The sequence below is a fragment of the Lycium barbarum genome, chromosome 10, assembly GCF_019175385.1.
Source record: "Lycium barbarum isolate Lr01 chromosome 10, ASM1917538v2, whole genome shotgun sequence".
NCBI classification, from domain to species: Eukaryota; Viridiplantae; Streptophyta; class Magnoliopsida; order Solanales; family Solanaceae; genus Lycium; species Lycium barbarum.
The window spans coordinates 13,282,655-13,308,804 of record NC_083346.1 but is presented as its reverse complement, the minus strand read 5'-3'; the positions used below and the strand labels follow the sequence as shown (position 1 = coordinate 13,308,804).

The 26,150-nt window shown below is 33.0% G+C and overlaps 2 protein-coding genes and 1 pseudogene across 2 annotated transcripts; all 3 read right to left on the bottom strand.

Moving 5' to 3' along the window:
* Window positions 1-3,264: 3,264 nt before the first annotated feature.
* Window positions 3,265-5,497, bottom strand: LOC132614945 (uncharacterized; annotated as a pseudogene).
* A 4,196-nt stretch (window positions 5,498-9,693) lies between these two features.
* LOC132612740 (protein ACCELERATED CELL DEATH 6-like) lies at window positions 9,694-13,807 on the bottom strand. The gene is made up of 3 exons (XM_060326837.1): window positions 13,176-13,807; window positions 11,165-11,672; window positions 9,694-10,284 (listed from the first exon to the last, which is right to left on the bottom strand). The coding sequence occupies exons 1-3, from the start codon at window positions 13,736-13,738 to the stop codon at window positions 9,694-9,696; spliced, it is 1,662 nt and encodes a 553-aa protein (XP_060182820.1). The 5' UTR covers window positions 13,739-13,807.
* A 2,800-nt stretch (window positions 13,808-16,607) lies between these two features.
* LOC132615408 (uncharacterized) lies at window positions 16,608-18,141 on the bottom strand. Its single transcript, XM_060330015.1, has 2 exons — window positions 17,938-18,141; window positions 16,608-17,593 (listed from the first exon to the last, which is right to left on the bottom strand). The coding sequence occupies exons 1-2, from the start codon at window positions 18,048-18,050 to the stop codon at window positions 17,362-17,364; spliced, it is 345 nt and encodes a 114-aa protein (XP_060185998.1). The 5' UTR covers window positions 18,051-18,141; the 3' UTR covers window positions 16,608-17,361.
* Window positions 18,142-26,150: the final 8,009 nt, after the last annotated feature.

The window sequence follows — 26,150 nt, the reverse complement described above, 5'->3', positions numbered from 1 at the left end:
AGCAGAGCTGTTTTAATTCTCCATCTCTTCTTGTAAAGACTTTATCGTTAATACACAAGTTGAGGTCAGCCATAACCTCTCACCACAATGATGACATTAAGTTAAAATACAGAACACACAAAAGTTGTAAAAGTAGATGTTACATTTCCTGCATTGTTATTATGGGAAGATTACTTGCGTAACATCTTTCAAACCGGAAAAGATGGCCAAACAGAATAACCACTAACCACAGCTCAAGAGTAAAAAATGGATTACCCGTAGCAATTGGTATATATGATTAGACAAGCAACACTAAGGCAAAAGACACGGGGTTCAACTTCAGCAACTTCTTTCTTAGCAAAGAAATAGTTCCAGACAACACGAGATAAGCCAGTTGACTGCTTTGGTATACATTCTGGAGCCAAATATTGGCGAGCAATGGATCAAAAAAAAAAAAAAAAAAAAAAAAAAAAAGGAAAAAGTGCCTCGATCATACATAAATAAATACTAAGTAAAAATTTGGAACGATCAAGCTTTCTGTATAAGCGAATCTCGAATGGCATCATATTTCCATAAACCACCAAATTGGGTATGGGTAGTCCAGAATATTGGACCAACAACGTCCAAAATTATGAAGCAGAGTATCACTCCATAGTCCGCGGACATATATTTCGGTATGGCTGAATAAAGATCTGGATAATCCACAATTAAAATTTGATGCCAAGATTCCTTGACACCATAGTCTTGCATTACCCATAACTTAAAAGTGCCCTTTCCCAGATAAGTAGAAATGCAATAACCACAAAGCATTCCATCCAATACTGAAATGCCACGTTCAACATACTCCACGTTGGCAGTCAAGCACAATTTCTCTGGCAACAGTATCTCTCCAGAGGGGCGGAGGGAGGAAGGGGCAAGGGGGTTCCGAACCCCCTTCGGCGGAAAATTATACTGTGTATACATGATTAAAATTATTTTTTATGTATATATAATAAACATTGGACCCCTTTGTCTTCTTCATGTGTTTACCTTTTTATATTTTAAACCCCTTTAGTGAAAATCCTGGCTCGGCCACTATATTAAATGAAACCACATTATAATAATTTAGTGACGAACCAATCCAATGAAATGCTCCATGTACAAATGCAAAAGAGTCCATACCAGACAAGTCAGGATAAATGCCAGTAGGATGGTATCAATTTTTCTCCGGGAACCACTTTTCAGCATAAAAAATTCAGTACATACTCCGCGATGAATTAGGATCTTATAGTCATCACTAGTTGAGTCATATCCCAATCCCCAAGTACAAAGATCATCCGATGGAAATTCTGGACGGGGAAATACCATTGATTCTCTTGTGGTGGGGTTCCATAGCAATAAGTATGAGGTGCTTATCAGGACAATTACGAACCCCGATAAGAAATAAGCCATCGCAACCATAGATTTTTTGGCTACAGTTTGAAGGGCAATCAATTTTTTGTACATCTTCAATCTCTACTGCCGATATATACGAACAATAAAAGGAATATGTACCCTTATTAGGCACAATTGGCTAACAAAGAACTTTCGACAATTATCGTCATTTTTGGCATGGTTGAGATGCTGCATCTTACAGTAAGGATCTGAGATTAATGTCTTCCAAAATTTTGAAACACATTTGAATCGAAGAAGAGACCACAGAGGTAACCTGCTGAGGATCTCCACAATTATTACCTCCTGGAAGTAAATTCCCATGGCCTAGATAAGACAAGGCCAATGCTTCAGTAATTCACATGTTGAAGAAGTTAAATCTTTCGGGTGCATATATATACGAAAACCAAGAACGACTATTAAGAAGAAAGCTTCAGCAACTAGAAATATAAACAGGTTTTCTAGTACAACTTGTACCACTTACCTTTATATGTTTGAGAAGCCCCGCCAACGATTTGTTCGGTTTTTAGTGTTGATCTAGTGATTGTGTTTCCCAGTAAGTACTACTACTACTGCTATTACTATTTATAATTTATCTGAAGGGAAAAAGTATTTTAAGACCTTGTAGAAATGAAATTTGATTCCTAAAGGGAATACTTCTTAGTCCACATCCTAGAAGGATACAAAGCAGGAGTGTGGCGTTCAATACATAAATTATGTTTGTTCCATTCTCAAAATGGACAAGTACATCTTTTTATATTCCTTTAGAGATATTGATAATATACGAACTAGCCTTCTGCTGCCTGATTTGATTTAAATTAGTTGGTGAAGGAGATAAGCTTCAACCACAACTCCAAACTTGATTAAACCTTAATACAAACTAAAAACCAAGTTCCAATAACAAGAGTTGACTGAGGAAATGTAGCATAGCCCTACACAAGACTAATGAAGCCAAAAAAAAAAAAAAACAGATAATAGTGACAATAAGGGAATCATTCAAGTAATTCTCTGTCAGCCAAAGTCATCTACCCCAACCTTGTACCTTAAATAGATAAGACATTCTTTTCAATTCCCCTGGTCCAGTTTTTAGTCATTTTATGATGTTCTAGGATCATAAATTTAAGTTGTAAAAATCATGTAATCCCTTGTGAAGAGATAAAAGGTCTAAGAACAACTATTAACAAACACCGATTAGCTCTAAATTGTAACACCCTGAAATAAAGAACTAACCCGATCAACATCCATCAGTTTTGCCTTCTTTGACGGCTCCACAACTGCAACTAATTAAAAAAAATATTGTGATTAGCCCCAGGGGTGGAGGCATAGGAGAAAATTATTTTATATATATATATATAAGTTGTTGAATGCCTTGGCACAAAAATTGAGCAAACCAAGCCTAGCCTTGGTGCTAAAAATTCAAAGGGCACTATGTATCCGGGCATACTGTAAAAGCAGACAGAAAGAGATACCTTTGCAAAATTGAAGGGAATGTTTGAAAAGATTTGCCTCTTGAATCATTTTTGAGGTTGCCATTTGCAAAAATTAAGGGTATATTTGCTTCCTTTCTATTTGAATGGGCTAAGGTTTCAATTTAATTCTCTGATTTTTTCTTCTTTACGCGCATTCATTCTATTTTCTTTCTTTTATTTATGTAAACTTTTTTTTTTCAGTTTCTTAATAACATGCGTCATGTCCTTATGAAATCACTTAATTATAATAAGTTTACACTATTTGATGTAGGCATCCACTTAATTATAATAAGTTTACACTATTTGATGTAGGCATCCAGTGCGGGTAAGAAAAACTCATATGTTCATACTGTCACGAGCCAATATGGAATATTATGTAGCACATCTTGGTTAAGATAGAGGAACCTAGCTTGCAGAAGAACTAGAGAAAAAAATGGACTTCTATTATACTCCCTCCGCTTCAATTTATATGAACCCATTTGACTGGGCACGACATTTAAGAAAGAGGGAAGACTTTTGAAACTTGTGGTTCAAAATAAGCTTTGAAAATTTGTGTGGTTGTAAATCATTCATAAAGTGAATTTGTTTCCAAATTAGGAAAGAGGTCATTCATTTTGGCACGGACTAAAAAAGAAATAGGTTCAAACAAATTGAAACAGAGGGAGTATTACTTTACGAAAACTGCAACTCCACACCCCAGTATAATTAACATTGAAAATAAAATCAAAAAGAGGAAACAAATCAGTTAGAATAACCTTTCGAACTTGATACACCACTTATTAGAAGAACTATGAAACTTTAAACAACATTTCCTTAAAAGAAGAACCATCAAACTCAACACACCAACTCATATTGCGACTTGTAAAAGATTCATACATCCTGATGCTCGATGTCAAGATCACTAAGCATCAGGTTGTAGACCAAGTCCCTTGCGCTTATTTCCAACAAATAAATCCCCGGATTTTGTCATGCCTGGGACGCGTCCAGCAATAGAGAAACAAGGAAATTGAGCCACTGCTTTTTTTCTCCCTAAAGAAACTATGGCAAATGCCTTAGTTGCTGGCTTATACATAGCTAATTTCTGATCTTTTGATCCCTTTATTAACAACGCGATGTTCTTGGCAGCTATTTTTGCGTGACCTTGAGCCAAATATCCTTGTTTAAGTTCCTGCATTTCACCAGTTAAGAACATATCCGATGCAATAAGAACATTAAAGAAGTTGAGAAAGGATTCATTTACTTACCGGATTATCAGTGATATCCACCATACCAAAAATGTTGTTGTGACCCTTGACTCTTAAATTTGAATCAACCATTAGCCTTCCTTTGCTCTCCAAACTATCCTTCAAGATAGTTTCTTTTAGCCATGACGAACCAATTGATTTTCCGATGCAAATAAAATGGCAATCAGCAACTATGGTTTCTCCGCCCGATGTCTGATAAATGCCATCTGATGCAGATTTCAAATCAACAGATTGTCCCAAAATGACTTCAACTTTATTTGAAGTAAGCCAATTCAGAGTCTTTCTGCCTGCGCTTTCTCCGATAAATTCCAATAATCTTGGTCCCTTGTGCAAAATCAACAGCAATTTCAGCAGCCAACTCCACACCTGTTGGACCTCCACGTACTATTAAAAGGGAATTAGCCGCCTTTATCTTTTCATAATCTGTAAACCAAAAACAAAACTGAGTTAAGCAACAGTTAATTTGTAGGCTAAATATATCGATAGCCCCTTAAAATTTGTCAGTAGATTTCATTTAGACATTCAAAATTATGGCATTTTCCAATATCATACCTTAAGATATGATAAAGTGTTTATATTAGATACTTCCGCCTCAAATTGTGGAAATCCTTTTGCGCGTATTATCAAAACCCATTAGTACCTGTTTAGTATTGACTGATTTTCTCAGTTTTCGTGGAAGCACTATTTTGTGTATGATCAGTGGCAACAACAAGATAGTCATAGGGAATTTGACTACCTTTTTTGGTCAATACATCAGTGTCTGTGATGTTTACTACAGCTGAAAGGTATTCAGAGTGAGAAATGACTGATCTTTTAGCAAATGAAGGTTCAACCATAGACCTTAAGCTTGCCCATGTTATCTCAAAATACTCTTTCCTGTAAACATTTCATACATAAAAAATAATAAGACAATGCAAATGAGTCCTCATGATAAATCAAGACAAGGAAGGGATCAATCAGTAATTGTATCAAAGTTAAAAACTTTTAGCTACAACCACTACTAAAACAAAAGACATGTTTTATAAATTCTATAGCTAAACAACAAAATTCATCGCTATTCTTGTTTAGCAACGGATTAACAATGGATTAACGACAGATTAGTGACAAATTTCGTAGCAAATTTTTTTTTTTTTTTTTTGTAGTGATCCTACAAGCAAATAAATAACTAAAGAATGAGAGGAAAGAGTGGAAGGAGAAATTTATATTACTCATCGATGAGGAAGATATTGGCATTGTTTTGAAGGGACTTGGCAACAAGAGAGCCAGCAACTCCACCCCCAATAACTACCACAATTTTTTTCTCTGCCCCTAAACCAGCCATAATAATCTTAATTTCAAAGAAAAGTTCACAACTTTTGAGCAAGAAAATCAAGAAAGAGTAGACGTAATTGCACTTAATATACTTAAACAAAATTCACAATATGCTTTTGCTTGGAGAACTGAAGAAGGAATAGCCATTTATATACACACAGATATAAATTGGGAAACAAGAAATGATGTGGAATCTAGAAGGTGAAAAGCCCCACAAAAAAAAATCGTTATCTAGAAGAAGAAAATCAAGTAGTAATTGGCTTTACATAGAGATATATGTAGGAAGATTCCTAGCTTTCCTTTAGGTAGCTGGTACGAGGAGGCAGTATTATAAATATGTATATGCCGACAGCGAATAAACAAAAGACATTATAGATTTATAGTAGCTGGTTGAAAAAAAAAAAAATGAATCTGTACACTGCTTGTTAGTTGTTACAACTTCCTCCGTCCCAAAATAAGGGTCACATCAGCAACAAAAATTATATCCAAATAAGTGTCACTTTAACCGTTCAATAGAAATATAACAAGTGTTTAAAAAAGTAATCATCTTTAATATGCTCAATTATCAATAAATATTTAATAAATAGGGTTAATTTAGTAAACTTCACATTATATTTATTGATTTCTTAACGACTGTGATGTTTGCTAATATAACATTACTAGGGAATTTTCCCGCGTTTCGCGCGGTTGTTAAAGAAAATAAAAAAAATTCTAATTAAGAAATCCGTACTCTTTGATTAATTTTAATTTCTCTCTAGCTTCCCACCATAACACTATCAATTGTACTAATTATATTCTCACTGTTGATACCAAATGTAGAAAAAGACCAACCTCAACAATTCAAAATCAAATAAATAATAGGTGATACATTCTGCAGCAATAAGCCGAATATATACTCCCTAATAACCGATTGATTTGTTATATTTTAAGAAAATGAAGGAGATATGTCAAATGAGAAGGACCCATAAAATATTTAAATAAATAAATCAACACCTTTAGCCATTCGGCCTTAACAATGACAAGTAAAATTAGGTGCCATTTAAAATTATTTATGTGTAACAATGTAATTCAAAAATCGTAATTGCAATAACATAATATTTGTACATACACAAATATATTCGCAGCCACTCGTTACATGATCTGGTAAAACTTCTTTATATATTTTGTTTCTCAATTAGACTTGTTTATTTTTCAAAAAATTAATCCGCAATTGTGAGTTTTTTGTTCATATCACATCTAGGGAAACTTTTTAGTTGCATATGTAATAAAAGATAGTGTAATGTTAATTCTAAAGAACAACAAAGTAATACAATTGTTAAATTTAGCATACACAATTTACTTTGACGATTATTCAAAACGATTTAACGTGCATGATCTATCATCTATAAGAATTGATCACTGTAAGAATATTTTTACTCTATTTAAATGTAAATCACAAAAAATGCAGGAAAACACAAGAATTTTGATATTAAGGATTACATATGTATATCATGTAATTGTATGTATGGAAAATATGGCCTCAATTTCTGAACCCTTTTAATAGCTTTGTAACTGTTACTATTAAGAATTGGTCACCAAACCTAAGAGGATCAGAGACGGGCTGTCGGCCCCCTCGCAAGTACGAAGAAGAAGGGTGGGTTCTAGAGAGGATTGCGCCAATCAAAATTTTGACTCAGAGTGAAAGTTGGTGTCAATGTCACGCCTTGTCATTAGATAACAAAGTGAATTTCACCTTAGAACCCTCCGCAGCCCGGGCCACATACCCCCCCCCCCCTAAACCGAGCAAGACAAGGAACCCGCGGTGCCAGCAACTTAGGCACTTCTGACTCGCGGTCAGGGAAAGATCCCTTAATAAATGAAAATAGGATGAGCATTTGGTATTTGTCTTGTTATTTAATAGGAAAGAACCGTTAGTAGTTTGGTGGGAAAATGAGTAAATGGAAAGATAAATAGGAAGGTAAAGAGAAAATGTCGACTGATCTAATTCATTTATCCTGCAACTTGGGATTTTTTAAAACGGGACACACATGGAAAAAGGGAAGAAAAAGAATTTTGCATATCCAAGAACCAGTTTGCAAGTTTGTAAAACATATTTGCCGTCTGAGTAAATAAAAAATGAGGAAACTCGGAAAAATAGCAGAGAATGAAGCAAAATGCGAAGACAAATCACTGATGTGGCCAATTTTTCAATTGGTACTGTGACAATAGAACCTCTGGTTAACTATTTGTGTTGAGCCTCTTTTCCATTGGTACCAATTGAATCTTTCAAAAAGAATACAATAAACTGAAAAAGTAGCAAAAAAAATCAATAAATTGAAAGGTAAACAAACAAGAGAATAAGGTTATTTTAACAAAACTACCATACATTTCTTTTTGACTTTATTTTCACTTGATTTCTTCCAATCACTTCTAAATCACATAAAACCTGTAAAGTAGATATAAACGGTATTAAATGCACTACTTTCTCAATGAAACATAGCAAAAATATAAAATTAAAGAAGAGATAAGTTGGTAAAATATCAACTTATCAGGTAACATTTATAATTTACAAAGACACCAATAACTCTTGCTGCTATGTCTCTGTCTGCATTATGTTATCTTTACAGTTTATTTGCATATGTTTTTTCATCTTTTCTTTTTGTTTCTTCTATTCTTTCCATTTAATTTAAATTTTATATTTGAAGAAATGAGAAAATATCGATCTACCAAATCTAAGTGCCAACAATTCACATTTAGAAACAAAATACAAATTAAAAGCATCAAATAAGAGTGATGTGACACTTCTCTTTGGTTAAAGATTCTATTTAGCGCTCTCTCTCTCTCTCTTTTCCAATTTTCCAACATCTTTATGTTTTATTGTAGCAGAATAAATATGTCAATTAACCATTCATTCATGTTCTTTAATGTAAAAGTTTAATGGTCTTTATTTTCGTTACTCCCACAACTTATTATCACCATAATACCTAAATCATTAATAGACATGTTCAACACATTACTTGATACTCCATATTGTAGTCCTATAAATAGATGCATTGTAAGATTTTGTTGCGAAAAAAAAATGATCACATTAGTAAATCATGTCACCCTTCTTGAGAATCAGATATCATAAATTCATAATTTTTGTTTCACGAGCCCTACCCAATGTTACCTTACATTTCATATTTGAAGTAGTAATTATATTTACAACCGTATTATATTCATGCTTTAGTTTGGCTTGACAAAGAAGAAGACTCTTGAATGATGATCGGTTTACGGTAGTGGATGTCGATAAGAGCTCGGAAAATTATGCTCTGGTTTCATTTTTTTTTACGTCTATATTTTTATGATTAAGGTTGTAAGAGTGATGTGCGTATTGTATTATTTTCTTCTTTATTTATTTTTTCCTATGCTCTCTTGATCTTTCTTTAGTTTGATTTTTGTATGATTTCTGAATGGCGTAAGTTTATAATTTCTTTTGGTTCAAAATAGTAACTTATGACTTTATTAAAATTCTGTTAACTATAAAACAATCTGTTAACTATAAAACAAGTGTTTTCCTCTATGGAATCAATTGTATGGCATTTTATGGACAACTCCTCACACATAATATTGCTTGAAGTATGAAAATTGCCAGCATATATTGAAAATGCTTTATGTTTTATATTTACTCAATTTGTACAAATAAATTTTCTTTGATTAAAAATAGTAAATTATGACTTTGCTGAAAATCTACTAACTACTAAAGAAATGTTTTCTTCTATGGAGTCACTTGTATGGGCATTTTATGGACAACTTTTAACATGTAATGTTATTTGAGGTATGAAAAGTGTCAGCATATTATTTTTTATTTGGTTAATTAATATATAAATAATATATATATATATATATATATATATATATATATATATATATATATATATATATATATTGATGTCTTTAATGACTGTGCGAAGTACAGATAAATTCACTAATTTTAAAGATGCAAGCCACGTGCAAAAGCCTCTTCAGATTTTACAAGTATTAAACTTAATTTTGGAGATGCTAAGCAACGTGCAAAAGCTTTCCTCGGATTTTACATTGTACTAGAAAGTCTAAAAGTCTTTTTAGACTAATGAACCTTTACAACCTTTAAATGATTGCGGTATTAAAGTTGCAAACGTACAGTTTTTTTCTTTCTAAAATGACGAAGTTATTTCATTTAGGGTCTTTGACAAAAGGTGAAAATATTGATCTTACTGAACAACTTATTTCAACAAAGAAATTAAAGCTACAATTGATTGAATATGCTTTGGCAAATCAACCTAGAGGCCGTATTTCATGGCTGACATGTACACAAACAGCATAAAAAAGTAGATGCTGCTGAGGGCAGAGACAACAATGGCAAGAGTAGTAGTGGAATGTGCTAAAGTAGCATATGTACCAGTTACAAATGCAAGCATAACTGCTGCCAAAGCAAAAAACAGCCAAAAAGTTGAGAGTCGGTATAACAACGTGATAGCAGCGAGATTCTTGGCAAATGCATCGATTGCTGCCATGGCGATGTAGCTGAATACAGCACCAGAAGAGCATACAAAGGAAATGGCATTTGTAACAACGAATGCTTTGAAAACCGTTTTTCTTATTAGAAGTGCCATCCCTTGATTAGGACCTGGATTGTTATCGAAGCCTCCCGGCAATGTCAAACCAGCTGTGAAGGTGACTGCAGCTATTAGTGTGGCCACAACTAGATGAGTCTGAGCTACCTTCATATAATTATCGATCCTTCCTTTATAATTCTCCCACCTCGTCTCCGTTTCATTTTCTGCCGTTGGCATTCGCTTTTCCTCCCGTTTTATCTCAAAGTCACGTCCTCCGAATTGACCAAATCTTAACAAATTCTTCAGCAGTGAGCCCTAAGTTTTCACAGTTGAGTTTATACACAAAGTTGAAGAACAGAGAATTTGTTTAGCTGAAAAAAATTGGTTGAAGGAAATAATAAATTCTGGTACAGTAAGATAGGTTAAGAAGTCATTCTACGTGATGCAGCTTGTATATGCTTTCAACGTTTAGAACCACAACTCCATACATCTTTTTTTGGACACAAATGCCAAAAACAGCAGTTCTGTAAAAGGCATAGCTATAAAAGGGAAAAGGGTAAAAAAAAAAAACACCCCTGAACTCTTCGAAATAGGTTAATTTTACCCTCCATTACGTTTTTGGCATAAAAATGCTCTTGCGTTAGTCAATTAACTCAAAGATGCCCTCCAACTGGCCAAGTAGCTCAAAAATACCCTTCGTACTAATGGTTGCTCCAAAACAAGGCGAAAATGGTCAATTTTACAGCTAGCTTTAAATATTTGCATTTAATTTATTAAATTTCAGCTACCTTATTAAGTTGTTTTATTTCAAAAAGAAAAAAGAAAAAATTATTAGGCAAGAGTCAACACATGTATTACCAACACCAAAAACATAAATGGAATGAAATCTAGTCATGCTACGAATAAAGGGGAGCCTAAGTATTCCTCTTTGTCTCAATTTATGTGGCATCATTCAGATTTTAAAAGTCAAACTTCTTAATTTTGACTATGAATTCGGACATAGAAACTTTAACTTTTTTTGAAATCAAATTTATATATTTGGAAACTATGTGAAGAATACTACTATAAATCACATGAATAGTGAACAACTTCAAATATTTAAAAGGCATATGAAAAAATTCTGGTAAAAAGAAACTCGTTTTCAAAAGGTGCCACATAAATTAGGACTGAGGGAGTAGGAAGTTTTGGGGCATACCTTATTTTCTGGCCAACCTGTGATAGCCGAAGACACAGCTAAATCCAATGGAGTCTGGTTTTCTTTGTTAAATTCCATCTTCTTTGCTCTGGGATGGTTTATTAATTCTCGTATATGGTATCCAGAAGCAGCAAGCAAATGGAGAGGAGTATTGCCATCCCAATCAGTGGCATCAATTAGATTACTATAGCCTGGAGAATTCAAAAGGAATTTAACTACCCTTCTATTATTGTTCAATATGGCAACATGAAGAGCATTTCTGCCGCTGCTGTTTAGCATTTCCCAACAATCTGGGCAGTGCTTTATTATCTCTTTCATCATGAGTACACAACCTAATTCATGGGCTGCAATGTGAAATATGGTCGTCCAGTCATCCTCACTGCCGGCTGGACAGTAGCCTAAGGATGTCTTCCAACTTAGCATATCAGAAACTATTTCTTTCAGACCTTGTTTAACAGCATAGTGAAGTGAATTCCAACCCCATTTGTCAGCTTCTTCGCATGATGATCTATTCCATTGCCATAGTAATTTCGCGCACTCTGTATGTATTAAACAACCAACCACGATTTAAGGACAAATATTCAAATTAACTGATCGCAGATATCTGAGTGAATAGGCTAAAACCTTCCTAAATTATCATCATTTTGTGAGTTTCATGACTATTGGATGTTCATGTTTACCCCTGGACTATGACTTCCTATAGATTTAAAACCACCCGGGTGAATATATGTGGCAAAATGTTTGGAACAACTTGTTGAGAGGCGTGTGAGAGATGACAAATGTCTTAGAAATGAGTGCACTTGGCACAATGAGTTCATGGTAGTTCATGGGGTTCTGCACGTACCCAATAGTTTAGATATAAAACTCGCAGTACGGTGATGGTTTTGTTGGAAATCTTATGGAAAATACTCGATCACGAACATTGTTAACAATCTCATAGCTTGACACGTGTCAATTAAGACACTGTCCTTAAGGATATTTCACTCGGTATAAGTGTATCCCCTAGGATTCAACAAACTCTTCTAGTATAAAATTAGGAGTCAAAATCTAATAAAGATTAAATAATATAAAACCCAACACAAAAAACTATTAAAAGAAAAAAGTTTATTTCTTAGTATCACTCCTCCCACAAGAAAGGACTTTTCAATATTTATAATCGTCAAAACTGATCTCATAAGAATGGATGAATAGTCTAGCTCCAATGGAAAAAGGATTTAATAAAATTAAAAAGATTGATATCCCATAATGAAGCAAAGGCCAAGAGAAAGAATAAATAGTCAACCAAATAGGATAACAGTCATTGTAACCTTCCAATAAAAGACATTTAAGTCCATTGAATTCAAGGATTTAAGCTAATTCAAATGTGGAACCAATTGTCTGTTTTGGTAATAGTAGCAGACGTTAGAAAAGCTCTAGGATGATTATTATAAACTTTAATTTCAAGAACCATTAACCAACTCTTAGTGGAGGACATATTATTGATAATATAGGAAAAGAAAACAAAATCTAAGTACGGAAAACTAAAAGACTAACATCAGTGGGACCGACAAACAAAACTCAAATGAAAAAGAAAGAAACGCTAGAGCCAGGTTTCGATCCCTCCTCTCGTAGAACGACGCTTTGCTAGCCTCATCCTCACTATTGAACCATCTGCTATATTTGTTAGTGGGTTCGCACGTCATTATATTGAAATATATCTACTGGATTGTTTAGTACTAATAGAAGATATACGCAAAAGTTACTGGGTTCATCCGAACCCCCACGTTGCATTGTAGCTCCACTTCTGCGTGCCACGTCAACATTTGTGTTTACATGTTCAACTTTATACAAGTTGAGGTGCCTACTTGTGCACACCCAAAGTTGAAGGGCATGCTTGCCAGTTGAGGCCAAGTTTGAGGGCCTATTTGTGCATATGCCTTTTTTTAATAATGTAGTTTATGGAGTTTTTAACCTATTCACTCCAGATATATATCAGTATCAAACTATCACATGCGGTAAGTGAGATCAATAAGAAAAGTTACCTTCTCGTCTATGAATTATTGCTGCATGCAAAGCTGTTCGATGACATGGACCAGCATAAGTTGGTGTCTTGCAGGATTCCAAGATTTCAACCAAAGCATCATAAAAACCAGACTCCGCAGCAAGATAAAGTGGTGTCTCCCCAGCTTTGTTTGCTGGAAATTCACACTCAGGATCTTCTTTCACCAAGACCCTGACCACATCTACATGTTGCTTCCTCACGGCCTTGTGCAAAGTTGTATCACCATTGTCATCTGTCATCCTCATAAGGGTTTCCTTTGACTCTCCTACCGCACCAGATAGTAACAAGCGAACTACTTCTGTGTGCCCTTCCTTTGCTGCCACGTGAAGTGCGGTTTCATTTTTCTTGTTCTGACGACATAGTAATGCTGGGGAAACAGTAAGAACTTCTCGGGCCAAATCAAAGTGACCATAGAGTGCTGCAAGATGCAGAATGGTGTTGCCTTGTGGAGTAACTTGGCAGCCAACTTCAACATCTGTTTTCATCAGCTGGACATTGCCTTCCACAGCTGCTCTGTACAAGGTTGGATCCATCCCTTTTGATTTAGTGCATGTAGTATTAAGGGAAGTCTCCCAATTATATAAGATCTTGTGACCAAGAGCATGTTTGGTCAAGCTGTCAAAACTTTAAATGATAAGTATTTTTGTCAAAATAACTAACTTTTTAGAAGTACCTTCTCGGTACTTTCCAGTTGATTGCTTTTTAAATATTTGTTTGACTAATAGTCAATCATTTTTTAAAGTGCTTTGAGTATCACCATTTGCCCTCCTTTTGTATGTATAACCTGATATCAATTGGACAGGAAGACAAAGGGGAAAAGCAACTAGGGAAAGAAAGATACGTACGAACGAAAAATAAAAAGTAAGAAATAGTGGAAAGGACTTAACTTCTTTGCTGAGTAACTTAGGTAGATTTTACTCGAAGCTTTATTTTGTTGGTGAAATTGAGAAAATATTCGCTACAACAAGAAAACAAAGAATCAGCCAAAAATTTGTTAAATTTTGGAGTCTTCACTACACCTAAGTACCGAAATCTGAAACATTATGAATCACAAAGCCTTTGTCTCAAAATTCCATTGTCATCCATTAAAAGAGTTCGAAGCTCAAATTCTAAAAATTGATTACCGCAAACGTGGGTTATATCTCAAAAGAATCAAAACATCGAGGGGAGTTCGAATCTATAATTTGAGGCTATTTGGGTCAGATTTGAATTTCAATCCTAGTTCGTTGAAGTTCGAAGTTACAATCAAATTGTATTAAAGTTGTATGATAATGGGACATGGATTGTATGAAAATTGTATTTTAAGTTTTGTATGTTGTATTATTTGTATTAAACTTGTATGAAAGTTGTATACAATGTTGTTATAGTTGTATTAAATTTCAAAAAAACTAACATGAACTTTATAAAAAAATTATACAGTTATATACATATTTCATATCGATTTTATACAGTTCTGACCAAAATTCTAAACCTTGAGCGATACACGGAAAATGTGAGAATTCTAAGCTTTGAGAGATATGTACGCATTTCATATAATTTTCATACACAAAATATTAAGCAAAATTTTTAAGCCTTGAACGAGAAGTACATATTTCATACAACTTTCATACATAAAAAATTGAGTGAAATTTTAAACCTTGAGCGAAATATACACGTTCATATAATTTTCATACACAAAATTTTAAGCGAAATTTATTGTCTCTTAAGTGGACAAGTGAGAACATTGCACGTATATCAGAACTATACTCCAGTAAAATAATACTTAACCCAAAAGACAATCAACACAGGCTTTACATTCACACAGGTAGGCAGCAACAATTATTTCTTTGAGGCACTATTACAAACATTTGTGGGCAGGAAGGAATTCTAGTCAATGTAAACAATTTCGGGAGTGTAAATTCTCCTCTGTTTTTCCAAATTTTAGTACACAGATTGAGTCTCAAATCCTTACCCAATTGCAGGTTTTGTTTCCCAAAATTTTTACAACAACATACCCAGTGTAATTCCACAAAGTGAGATTTGGGAGGGTAGAGTTTAAGCAGAGTAGCAGTCCTTACCAGTGGCGGAGCCACACTATGCCGAGAGTGTTCATCCGAACCCCTTCGGCAGAAAAAAACACTATTTTTACAAGGTTAAAATTATTTTTTATGTATATATAGTAGATGTTGAACTCCTTAGGCTTCTTCGTATGTTTACTTTTTTATATTTTGAACCCCCTCGGCGGAAATTCTGGCTCCGCCACTGGTCCTTACCCCTACCTTGGAGGTTGTTTTTGATAGACACTCTGCTCACAAAAAAAACAATTCAAAACAGTTTGGAAAAGGTAATAACAGGAATGAAGAATTCATGGCAAAATACGATAGAAAGCGTGACAACATCATGAACAGTAACTACAACAAAATAGAAAGATGATCGAATTACAACAGATAGTAACAGAAATTGAAGTTCCCAAAATTTTTAACTCAAACAAAGATGATCAAAGATAGTGTGCTCAAGTTCAGCTAAAGAGACAGAAAATAAATAAGAAATTAAAATTATATGATTCACCCTCTAATTTTACAGAGAAAAGATTGGAGTTTGTACCTGCAATTCTGCAATTTGAAGTTCAAATGAGAGAAATAGAAACTGTGCTATGCACACTTCTATGTGTAATAAATTGGGTTCAAATCACAGAAAGCAAATGATTTAAATACAAGAGTTGTTTAAACCTCTGTTACGCCTACATCATGCAAAAATATTTTTACTGGTAATTGATATTCTGATTTTCTACTTATATCCATAATTCATTTTCATTTTATCAAAACCTTATTAGGACTTAGGTTTGCTACGCGGGATAAGGTGGAATATTCAGAATTAAGTCCATGATTGAATTTATGTTGTATTTGATTGACGGTTTAAATTTATCTTGGTTGACGGTATAAAATTATCCCAGATTAAATTTATACCATCAACCAAACACGGTATACATTTAATCTCATACTTAATTTTGCATATCTCATCTTACCCCATCAAATTTGAAATTATTTTATCCCACCCCTCAGGTCACGTTAATATATTTTGCAACATCAAAATATGATGTGGGGAGCTTTGTGAACGTGTTTTTGGGTGTGGAATTGCATCGGTGTTTAGATAATTCAAAGGGATGCATGAGGTATACAAACAAAAGTTTCTATGCGCTATGTTGTTACCCAGAAGTTCAACCTGTTATGAAAAAAAGCATAATACATTAACAGACCTTCAAATTTGACCTTAGATAGCAAGTATGCCTTCAATTATGGGTGTATACGAGCCAATATGGAATATTAAATAGCACGTCTTGGTTAAAATAGAGGAGCATATACTCTTTAATGAAAGTATCTCTTTGAAACAATTTTAAAGAGTTGTATGACATTCTCAGCCTAGTTTGCAGAAGAAGTAGAGAAAATAAAATGGACATCTATTACATTACTTTACGAAAATTGCAACTCCACACTCTAGTATAATCAACAATTCAACACTGAAAATAAAATCAAAAAGAGGAAACAAATCAGTTAGAATAACTTTTCTGACTTGATAGACTACTTATTAGAAGAACTACGAAACTTAAAAACAACATTTCTTTAAAAGAAGAACCATCAAACTCAACACACCAACTCAGCAACTATGGTTTCTCCGCCCGATAGTTTCTTTTAGCCATGACGAACCAATTGATTTTCCGATGCAAATAAAATGGCAATCAGCAACTATGGTTTCTCCGCCCGATGTTTGATAAATGCCATCTGATGCAGATTTCAAATCAACAGATTGTCCCAAAATGACTTCAACTTTATTTGAAGTAAGCCAATTCAGAGTCTTTCTGCTTGCGCTTTCTCCGATAAATTCCAATAATCTTGGTCCCTTGTGCAAAATCAACAGCAATTTCAGCAGCCAACTCCACACCTGTTGGACCTCCACCTACTATTAAAAGGGAATTAGCCGCCTTTATCAACAGTTAATTTGTAGGCTAAATATATCGATAGCCCCTTAAAACTTGTCAGTAGATTTCATTTAGACATTCAAAATTATGGCATTTTCCAATATCATACCTTAAGATATGATAAAGTGTTTATATTAGATACTTCCGCCTCAAATTGTGGAAATCCTTTTGCGCGTATTATCAAAACCCATTAGTACCTGTTTAGTATTGACTGATTTTCTCAGTTTTCGTGGAAGCACTATTTTGTGTATGATCAGTGGCAACAACAAGATAGTCATAGGGAATTTGACTACCTTTTTTGGTCAATACATCAGTGTCTGTGATGTTTACTACAGCTGAAAGGTATTCAGAGTGAGAAATGACTGATCTTTTAGCAAATGAAGGTTCAACCATAGACCTTAAGCTTGCCCATGTTATCTCAAAATACTCTTTCCTGTCAACATTTCATACATAAAAAATAATAAGACAATGCAAATGAGTCCTCATGATAAATCAAGAAAAGGAAGGGATCAATCAGTAATTGTATCAAAGTTAAAAACTTTTAGCTACAACCACTACTAAAACAAAAGACATGTTTTATAAATTCTATAGCTAAACAACAAAATTCATCGCTATTCTTGTTTAGCAACGGATTAACAATGGATTAACGACAGATTAGTGACAAATTTCGTAGCAAATTTTTTTTTTTTTTTTTTTTTTTTTTTTTTGTAGTGATCCTACAAGCAAATAAATAACTTAAGAATGAGAGGAAAGAGTGGAAGGAGAAATTTATATTACTCATCGATGAGGAAGATATTGGCATTGTTTTGAAGGGACTTGGCAACAAGAGAGCCAGCAACTCCACCCCCAATAACTACCACAATTTTTTTCTCTGCCCCTAAACCAGCCATAATAATCTTAACTTCAAAGAAAAGTTCACAACTTTTGAGCAAGAAAATCAAGAAAGAGTAGACGTAATTGCACTTAATATACTTAAACAAAATTCACAATATGCTTTTGCTTGGAGAACTGAAGAAGGAATAGCCATTTATATACACACAGATATAAATTGGGAAACAAGAAATGATGTGGAATCTAGAAGGTGAAAAGCCCCACAAAAAAAATCGTTATCTAGAAGAAGAAAATCAAGTAGTAATTGGCTTTACATAGAGATATATGTAGGAAGATTCCTAGCTTTCCTTTAGGTAGCTGGTACGAGGAGGCAGTATTATAAATATGTATATGCCGACAGCGAATAAACAAAAGACATTATAGATTTATAGTAGCTGGTTGAAAAAAAAAATGAATCTGTACACTGCTTGTTAGTTGTTACAACTTCCTCCGTCCCAAAATAAGGGTCACATCAGCAACAAAAATTATATCCAAATAAGTGTCACTTTAACCGTTCAATAGAAATATAACAAGTGTTTAAAAAAGTAGTCATCTTTAATATGCTCAATTATCAATAAATATTTAATAAATAGAGTTAATTTAGTAAACTTCACATTATATTTATTGATTTCTTAACGACTGTGATGTTTGCTAATATAACATTACTAGGGAATTTTCTCGCGTTTCGCGCGGTTGTTAAAGAAAATAAAAAAAAATCTAATTAAGAAATCCGTACTCTTTGATTAATTTTAATTTCTCTCCAGCTTCCCACCATAACACTATCAATTGTACTAATTATATTCTCAGTGTTGATACCAAATGTAGAAAAAGACCAACCTCAACAATTCAAAATCAAATAAATAATAGGTGATACATTCTGCAGCAATAAGCCGAATATATACTCCCTAATAACCGATTGATTTGTTATATTTTAAGAAAATGAAGGAGATATGTCAAATGAGAAGGACCCATAAAATATTTAAATAAATAAATCAACACCTTTAGCCATTCGGCCTTAACAATGACATGTAAAATTAGGTGCCATTTAAAATTATTTATGTGTAACAATGTAATTCAAAAATCGTAATTGCAATAACATAATATTTGTACATACACAAATATATTCGCAGCCACTCGTTACATGATCTGGTAAAACTTCTTTATATATTTTGTTTCTCAATTAGACTTGTTTATTTTTCAAAAAATTAATCCGCAATTGTGAGTTTTTTGTTCATATCACATCTAGGGAAACTTTTTAGTTGCATATGTAATAAAAGATAGTGTAATGTTAATTCTAAAGAACAACAAAGTAATACAATTGTTAAATTTAGCATACACAATTTACTTTGACGATTATTCAAAACGATTTAACGTGCATGATCTATCATCTATAAGAATTGATCACTGTAAGAATATTTTTACTCTATTTAAATGTAAATCACAAAAAATGCAGGAAAACACAAGAATTTTGATATTAAGGATTACATATGTATATCATGTAATTGTATGTATGGAAAATATGGCCTCAATTTCTGAACCCTTTTAATAGCTTTGTAACTGTTACTATTAAGAATTGGTCACCAAACCTAAGAGGATCAGAGACGGGCTGTCGGCCCCCTCGCAAGTACGAAGAAGAAGGGTGGGTTCTAGAGAGGATTGCGCCAATCAAAATTTTGACTCAGAGTGAAAGTTGGTGTCAATGTCACGCCTTGTCATTAGATAACAAAGTGAATTTCACCTTAGAACCCTCCGCAGCCCGGGCCACATACCCCCCCCCCCCCCCTAAACCGAGCAAGACAAGGAACCCGCGGTGCCAGCAACTTAGGCACTTCTGACTCGCGGTCAGGGAAAGATCCCTTAATAAATGAAAATAGGATGAGCATTTGGTATTTGTCTTGTTATTTAATAGGAAAGAACCGTTAGTAGTTTGGTGGGAAAATGAGTAAATGGAAAGATAAATAGGAAGGTAAAGAGAAAATGTCGACTGATCTAATTCATTTATCCTGCAACTTGGGATTTTTTAAAACGGGACACACATGGAAAAAGGGAAGAAAAAGAATTTTGCATATCCAAGAACCAGTTTGCAAGTTTGTAAAACATACTTGCCGTCTGAGTAAATAAAAAATGAGGAAACTCGGAAAAATAGCAGAGAATGAAGCAAAATGCGAAGACAAATCACTGATGTGGCCAATTTTTCAATTGGTACTGTGACAATAGAACCTCTGGTTAACTATTTGTGTTGAGCCTCTTTTCCATTGGTACCAATTGAATCTTTCAAAAAGAATACAATAAACTGAAAAAGTAGCAAAAAAAATCAATAAATTGAAAGGTAAACAAACAAGAGAATAAGGTTATTTTAACAAAACTACCCTACATTTCTTTTTGACTTTATTTTCACTTGATTTCTTCCAATCACTTCTAAATCACATAAAACCTGTAAAGTAGATATAAACGGTATTAAATGCACTACTTTCTCAATGAAACATAGCAAAAATATAAAATTAAAGAAGAGATAAGTTGGTAAAATATCAACTTATCAGGTAACATTTATAATTTACAAAGACACCAATAACTCTTGCTGTTATGTCTCTGTCTGCATTATGTTATCTTTACAGTTTATTTGCATATGTTTTTTCATCTTTTCTTTTTGTTTCTTCTATTCTTTCCATTTAATTTAAATTTTATATTTGAAGAAATGAGAAAATATCGATCTACCAAATCTAAGTGCCAACAATTCACATTTAGAAACAAAATACAAATTAAAAGCATCAAATAAGAGTGATGTGACACTTCTCTTTGGTTAAAGATTCTATTTAGCTCGCTCTCTCTCTTTTTTTTTCCAATTTTCCAACATCTTTATGTTTTATTGTAGCAGAATAAATATGTCAATTAACCATTCATTCATGTTCTTTAATGTAAAAGTTTAATGGTCTTTATTTTCGTTACTCCCAGAACTTATTATCACCATAATACCTAAATCATTAATAGACATGTTCAACACATTACTTGATACTCCATATTGTAGTCCTATAAATAGATGCATTGTAAGATTTTGTTGCGAAAAAAAAATGATCACATTAGTAAATCATGTCACCCTTCTTGAGAATTAGATATCATAAATTCATAATTTTTGTTTCACGAGCCCTACCCAATGTTACCTTACATTTCATATTTGAAGTAGTAATTATATTTACAACCGTATTATATTCATGCTTTAGTTTGGCTTGACAAAGAAGAAGACTCTTGAATGATGATCGGTTTACGGTAGTGGATGTCGATAAAAGCTCAGAAAATTATGCTCTGGTTTCATTTTTTTTTACGTCTATATTTTTATGATTAAGGTTGTAAGAGTGATGTGCGTATTGTATTATTTTCTTCTTTATTTATTTTTTCCTATGCTCTCTTGATCTTTCTTTAGTTTGATTTTTGTATGATTTCTGAATGGCGTAAGTTTATAATTTCTTTTGATTCAAAATAGTAACTTATGACTTTATTAAAATTCTGTTAACTATAAAACAATCTGTTAACTATAAAACAAGTGTTTTCCTCTATGGAATCAATTGTATGGCATTTTATGGACAACTCCTAACACATAATATTGCTTGAAGTATGAAAATTGCCGGCATATATTGAAAATGCTTTATGTTTTATATTTACTCAATTTGTACAAATAAATTTTCTTTGATTAAAAATAGTAAATTATGACTTTGCTGAAAATCTACTAACTACTAAAGAAATGTTTTCTTCTATGGAGTCACTTGTATGGGCATTTTATGGACAACTTTTAACATGTAATGTTATTTTAGGTATGAAAAGTGTCAGCATATTATTTTTTATTTGGTTAATTAATATATAAATAATATATATATATTGATGTCTTTAATGACTGTGCGAAGTAATAAATTCACTAATTTTAAAGATGCAAGCCACGTGAAAAAGCCTCCTCAGATTTTACAAGTATTAAACTTAATTTTGGAGATGCTAAGCAACGTGCAAAAGCTTTCCTCGGATTTTACATTGTACTAGAAAGTCTAAAAGTCTTTTTAGACTAATGAACCTTTACAACCTTTAAATGATTGCGGTATTAAAGTTGCAAACGTACAGTTTTTTTCTTTCTAAAATGACGAAGTTATTTCATTTAGGGTCTGTTTGGAAAGCCACCTCGTAAGAAATTGGTGTAATTACACTTGCGTAATCAAACAACACATTTGTAATTACACAGTATTGTAATTACAACGAAATGTTTATTTGTCATAAGGTAATTACAGTGTAATGACAAACGTGTTGTTTGATTGCAAAAGTGTAATTACACAGTTAGTTTAATTTAAAAATAAAATTTAATTATAAAAATTTAAAAATTAATATTTAAAAAATATGTGCCTTTATAAATGATATTAAATTTGTTATTTAATAACATATTTTTTCTTGAAAATGTATTAATTAATAATCATATATTTGTAACTAATATTGTAAAAAGATAAGTATATTTGTAACCGTGTACATATTCTAAATAGTCAATCAAAGTCATTTACGACTTAATTACTATAACAAGTCCGTATTTACGAAATAAGTATTTTACTTGGTTAAGTCAAGAAACTTAATTAATTCGTCTCAAATCAATTTCAAATTGGTTATTAGACAGGTTGTGGTTATAATTGACACGAGAAAGGCTATTTCAATAACTCATGTCTTACCTTATCTTTATTTCTAGACATTTTTTTGCGCGGATTGCCCTTCTTTTGGGGTGGTCTTTAAATTTTGCCCTTCAAATTTGTGGTCTTTAAATTTTGCCCCTCATATTTGTGGTCTTTAAGTTTTGCCCTTTGCTTGGAAAGGTGGGTGAATACATGAAGTTCTGGGTTCGAACCCCCACTCAGGCATAAAATAAAAAAATAATTTCGCAAGGCAGGACTGGGGAGTGTATGCCGGATCCAACATACAATCTTTAAGGAAAAACTAAAGTTATGTTGGATCCGGTATAACTAAAAGTCTGCCCCATAAGGCAGAATTTTTCCTAAGACATAGTTTAGTTATGCCTTATGGGGCAGAATTTTAGTTAAGGCATAACAAAATTATGCCCCATAACTCCATAAGGCAAGAACTTTTCTTAAGGCATAGACTTTGCCTTATAAGGCAAAGTTTAAGTTATGCCTTAAGGAAAAGTTCCGCCTTATAGGCATACTTTTAGTTATGTCTTTGGGGCATTCTTTTTATTTAAGGCATAACTAAAAGTTTACCTTGAAAAGTAAAATATATATATATATATATATATATATATATATATATATATATACTTCAAGGCAAAGTCTGCCGGAGGGGGCAGACTTTTAGTTAAACACAACTAAAAGTCTGCCCCCTCCGGCAGACTTTTAGTTAAACACAACGAAAAGTCTGCCCCCTCCGGCAGACTTCTAGTTAAACACAACTAAAAGTCTGCGGGAGGGGGCATAGCAAAATTTAAACTTTGCCTTATAAGACAACTTTTAGTTATGCCTTAAGGAAAACTTACGCCTTATGGGGCATACTTTTAGTTATGTTTCATGGGGCACACTTTTAGTTAAGACATTACTAAAAGTCTACCTTGAAAAGTTAAAAAAAAAAAAAAAACGTATATATGCTTCAAGGCAAAGTCTGCCCCCTCCGGCAGACTTTTAGTTAAACATGACTAAAAGTCTGCCGGAGGGGGCACAACGAAATTTAAACTCTGCTTTGCAAATTTTTTTAAAATTTTTGACTGAGCGGGGGTTCGAACCCGGAACCTATGGGTTTTAGCCGAAGGACAAAATTTAAAGACCACAAATATGAGGGGCAAAATTTAAATACCACCCCAAAAAAAGGGCAATTCTGCGAATTGCCCATTTCCAGACCTCTTTTCAACCCAAATCATTAAATAATCCGGCCCAACAACTCTAATCCAGCCCACACCCTTTAATTCCCCAAAAACAAACCTTAACCATTTCATCCAGCAAACACTAGCAGAATCCTTAAACCAAAATGGACCTCAAAACCCTTCAACAATTCCACGTGAATTCCAGCTTTTTCCGGCTAAAAATGGCAAAGTTTCAACGCGCCTTCGCTTGTGCAGCCCGTGTCCGGGTAATGAAATTAATGGAATTTAACATAGAAAATCTATCTTATATGTGCAATATTAATTTAGATTTTTTAGTTACGTAGTCTACTAATTTAATTCAAAGTTATATGCTGCATTGAGGTTAGTATACCTCTAAATACAAAATAAATGCAAAGTTATAATATTTCAACAAGTAAAAGCAGAGATAAAAAAGTCATTGGATGATTGTAAACCAAAAAAATAAAATCTGAAGTGAATGTTTGAGGACATACGGTTAAGCAGAAGAAGCTACCCAAGTTCTATTAATCTTGAGAGTTGAAAAATTACTTCCTACAGAGTCACAGTGTATGAGCCGGGAAAAACTTCACTGCTTTGGACGATGTTGTTGGTAAGAAAACCATGAAAGCATCAGAACGATGAGGTTCGATAATTAGAAAAAGGAAAGAGTTTGAGTACGGGTACAACTCTAGAATTAATTTTGGTTAAACATTCGATAGGACTCTAACTTGCCTTTATTGTCTTTTTTCTTTTAAATTATAATTATATTTAAAAGGTACTGTTAATTACTCAATTACTATAATAACTTAAGAAAGTTACAATTTTTTTTTTTTAAAACTTAGAAATTACCTGATGGTGTTGAAAAAAGAATACACCGACAGTGCACCAAACTTAAACTCATAAACTATATACCTTGATTAATTCTTCTTTAAGTTCATTTCTCCTATACATAATTTTTGACGGAAATAAGTTTTATCTTTACTTATATTATATTAATACAAAAGCAAAGTTAGAGAAAGGCATTTCACTAATCTAATTCATTTGTTTGAAAAATAAAAAGTGCTTAAATTTTTTGAAGTTTTAAAAAATTGTAATATTTCATCACTATAAAAAAAAATTGTAATATTTAATGAGGTATTCGTGCAGACCAATTCACTAGTACTAAAATAGTCTGAAAAAGTTAACATTCATTTCACACTGCATGATCTGCCAGGTGAACTTTGTAATTCATTCGACTCGTTTTGTTAATTAAGGCTCCTTGAGAGTTAAGAATAAAGATCTCATATCAAATTCAAAAAAACAATAATTCTCGAATATATATTAAATATTTTAGGTTAGACCTTCTGTCTCTGTGCATATTAAGAAAAGAATTTCCAAATTGTACTATTTATTTTTATAATAATTCCAGAAAAATGTCGGGTCATTGTTATTATTACTCCCTTAGTCCCAAAAAAATTGTCCTCTTTTGACTTGACACAAAATTTAAAAAATAAAGGAAGACTTTTGAAATGTGTGGTCCAAAACAAGCCTTAGATATTTGTTTGACTGTAAATCATCTCATAAAGTTAAATTGTTTTTACATATAGAAAGGGGATAATCTTTTTGGGACGGGGGGAGTATTATTATTATTATTATTATTTTGGTAGATTATAAAATCGAGTGCTTATAGATTTATAAAATATTGTATACTCTTGAAAAGTTACGACTGGGAAGACTAATATTGATACGATATTTAAAGACAAACACTCTTTTTAATTTTTTTTTCAATCTATTAAGGTGGTCTCCGAACAAAACTTACATGCGCCTCGACTAAACCGTTGGATATCTGCTACTTTCATGATATGGTTGGAGCCAAAAATGCAGCTGAGGTGAAGAAAAGTTCAAATCTTCAAAGCCAGCTTGTGAAATTGGGGGATTTTGAAAAGAAAGTTTACAAAATGAATGGAAATTAAAAACTGAACAATATTAATTTGGATGGTTTCGTTTTACGTGGCACACTTTCTTTTTCAGTAATGTTATATTTTAATATCTAGAAGCAATTTAATTTTAAACTTCCTATTTATTTCTACTAATCAATATTCTTGGCAATTGGTGTATATATAAAACTGAAAGGGTATATAATAATAGAACAGTTGATCCTTTGCAAATTAACTGATCCTATATATGTAGCACAAGTCTTTGACAAAAGGTGAAAATATTGATCTTACTGAACAACTTATTTCAACAAAGAAATTAAAGCTACAATTGATTGAATATGCTTTGGCAAATCAAC

Bases quoted from the DNA above. Each gene is read 5' to 3' on its own strand.
- LOC132615408 (XM_060330015.1), bottom strand. From the start codon at position 18,050: ATGGCTGGTTTAGGGGCAGAGAAAAAAATTGTGGTAGTTATTGGGGGT. The intron at 17,594-17,937 runs GTAATATAAATT...AAATGTTGACAG, and splicing joins AATATCTTCCTCATCGATGA to GAAAGAGTATTTTGAGATAA.
- LOC132612740 (XM_060326837.1), bottom strand. From the start codon at position 13,738: ATGGATCCAACCTTGTACAGAGCAGCTGTGGAAGGCAATGTCCAGCTG. The intron at 11,673-13,175 runs TTATTGATCTCA...GCAATGGAATAG, and splicing joins AGACGAGAAGGTAACTTTTC to ATCATCATGCGAAGAAGCTG. The intron at 10,285-11,164 runs GTATGCCCCAAA...GTGAAAACTTAG, and splicing joins CAGGTTGGCCAGAAAATAAG to GGCTCACTGCTGAAGAATTT.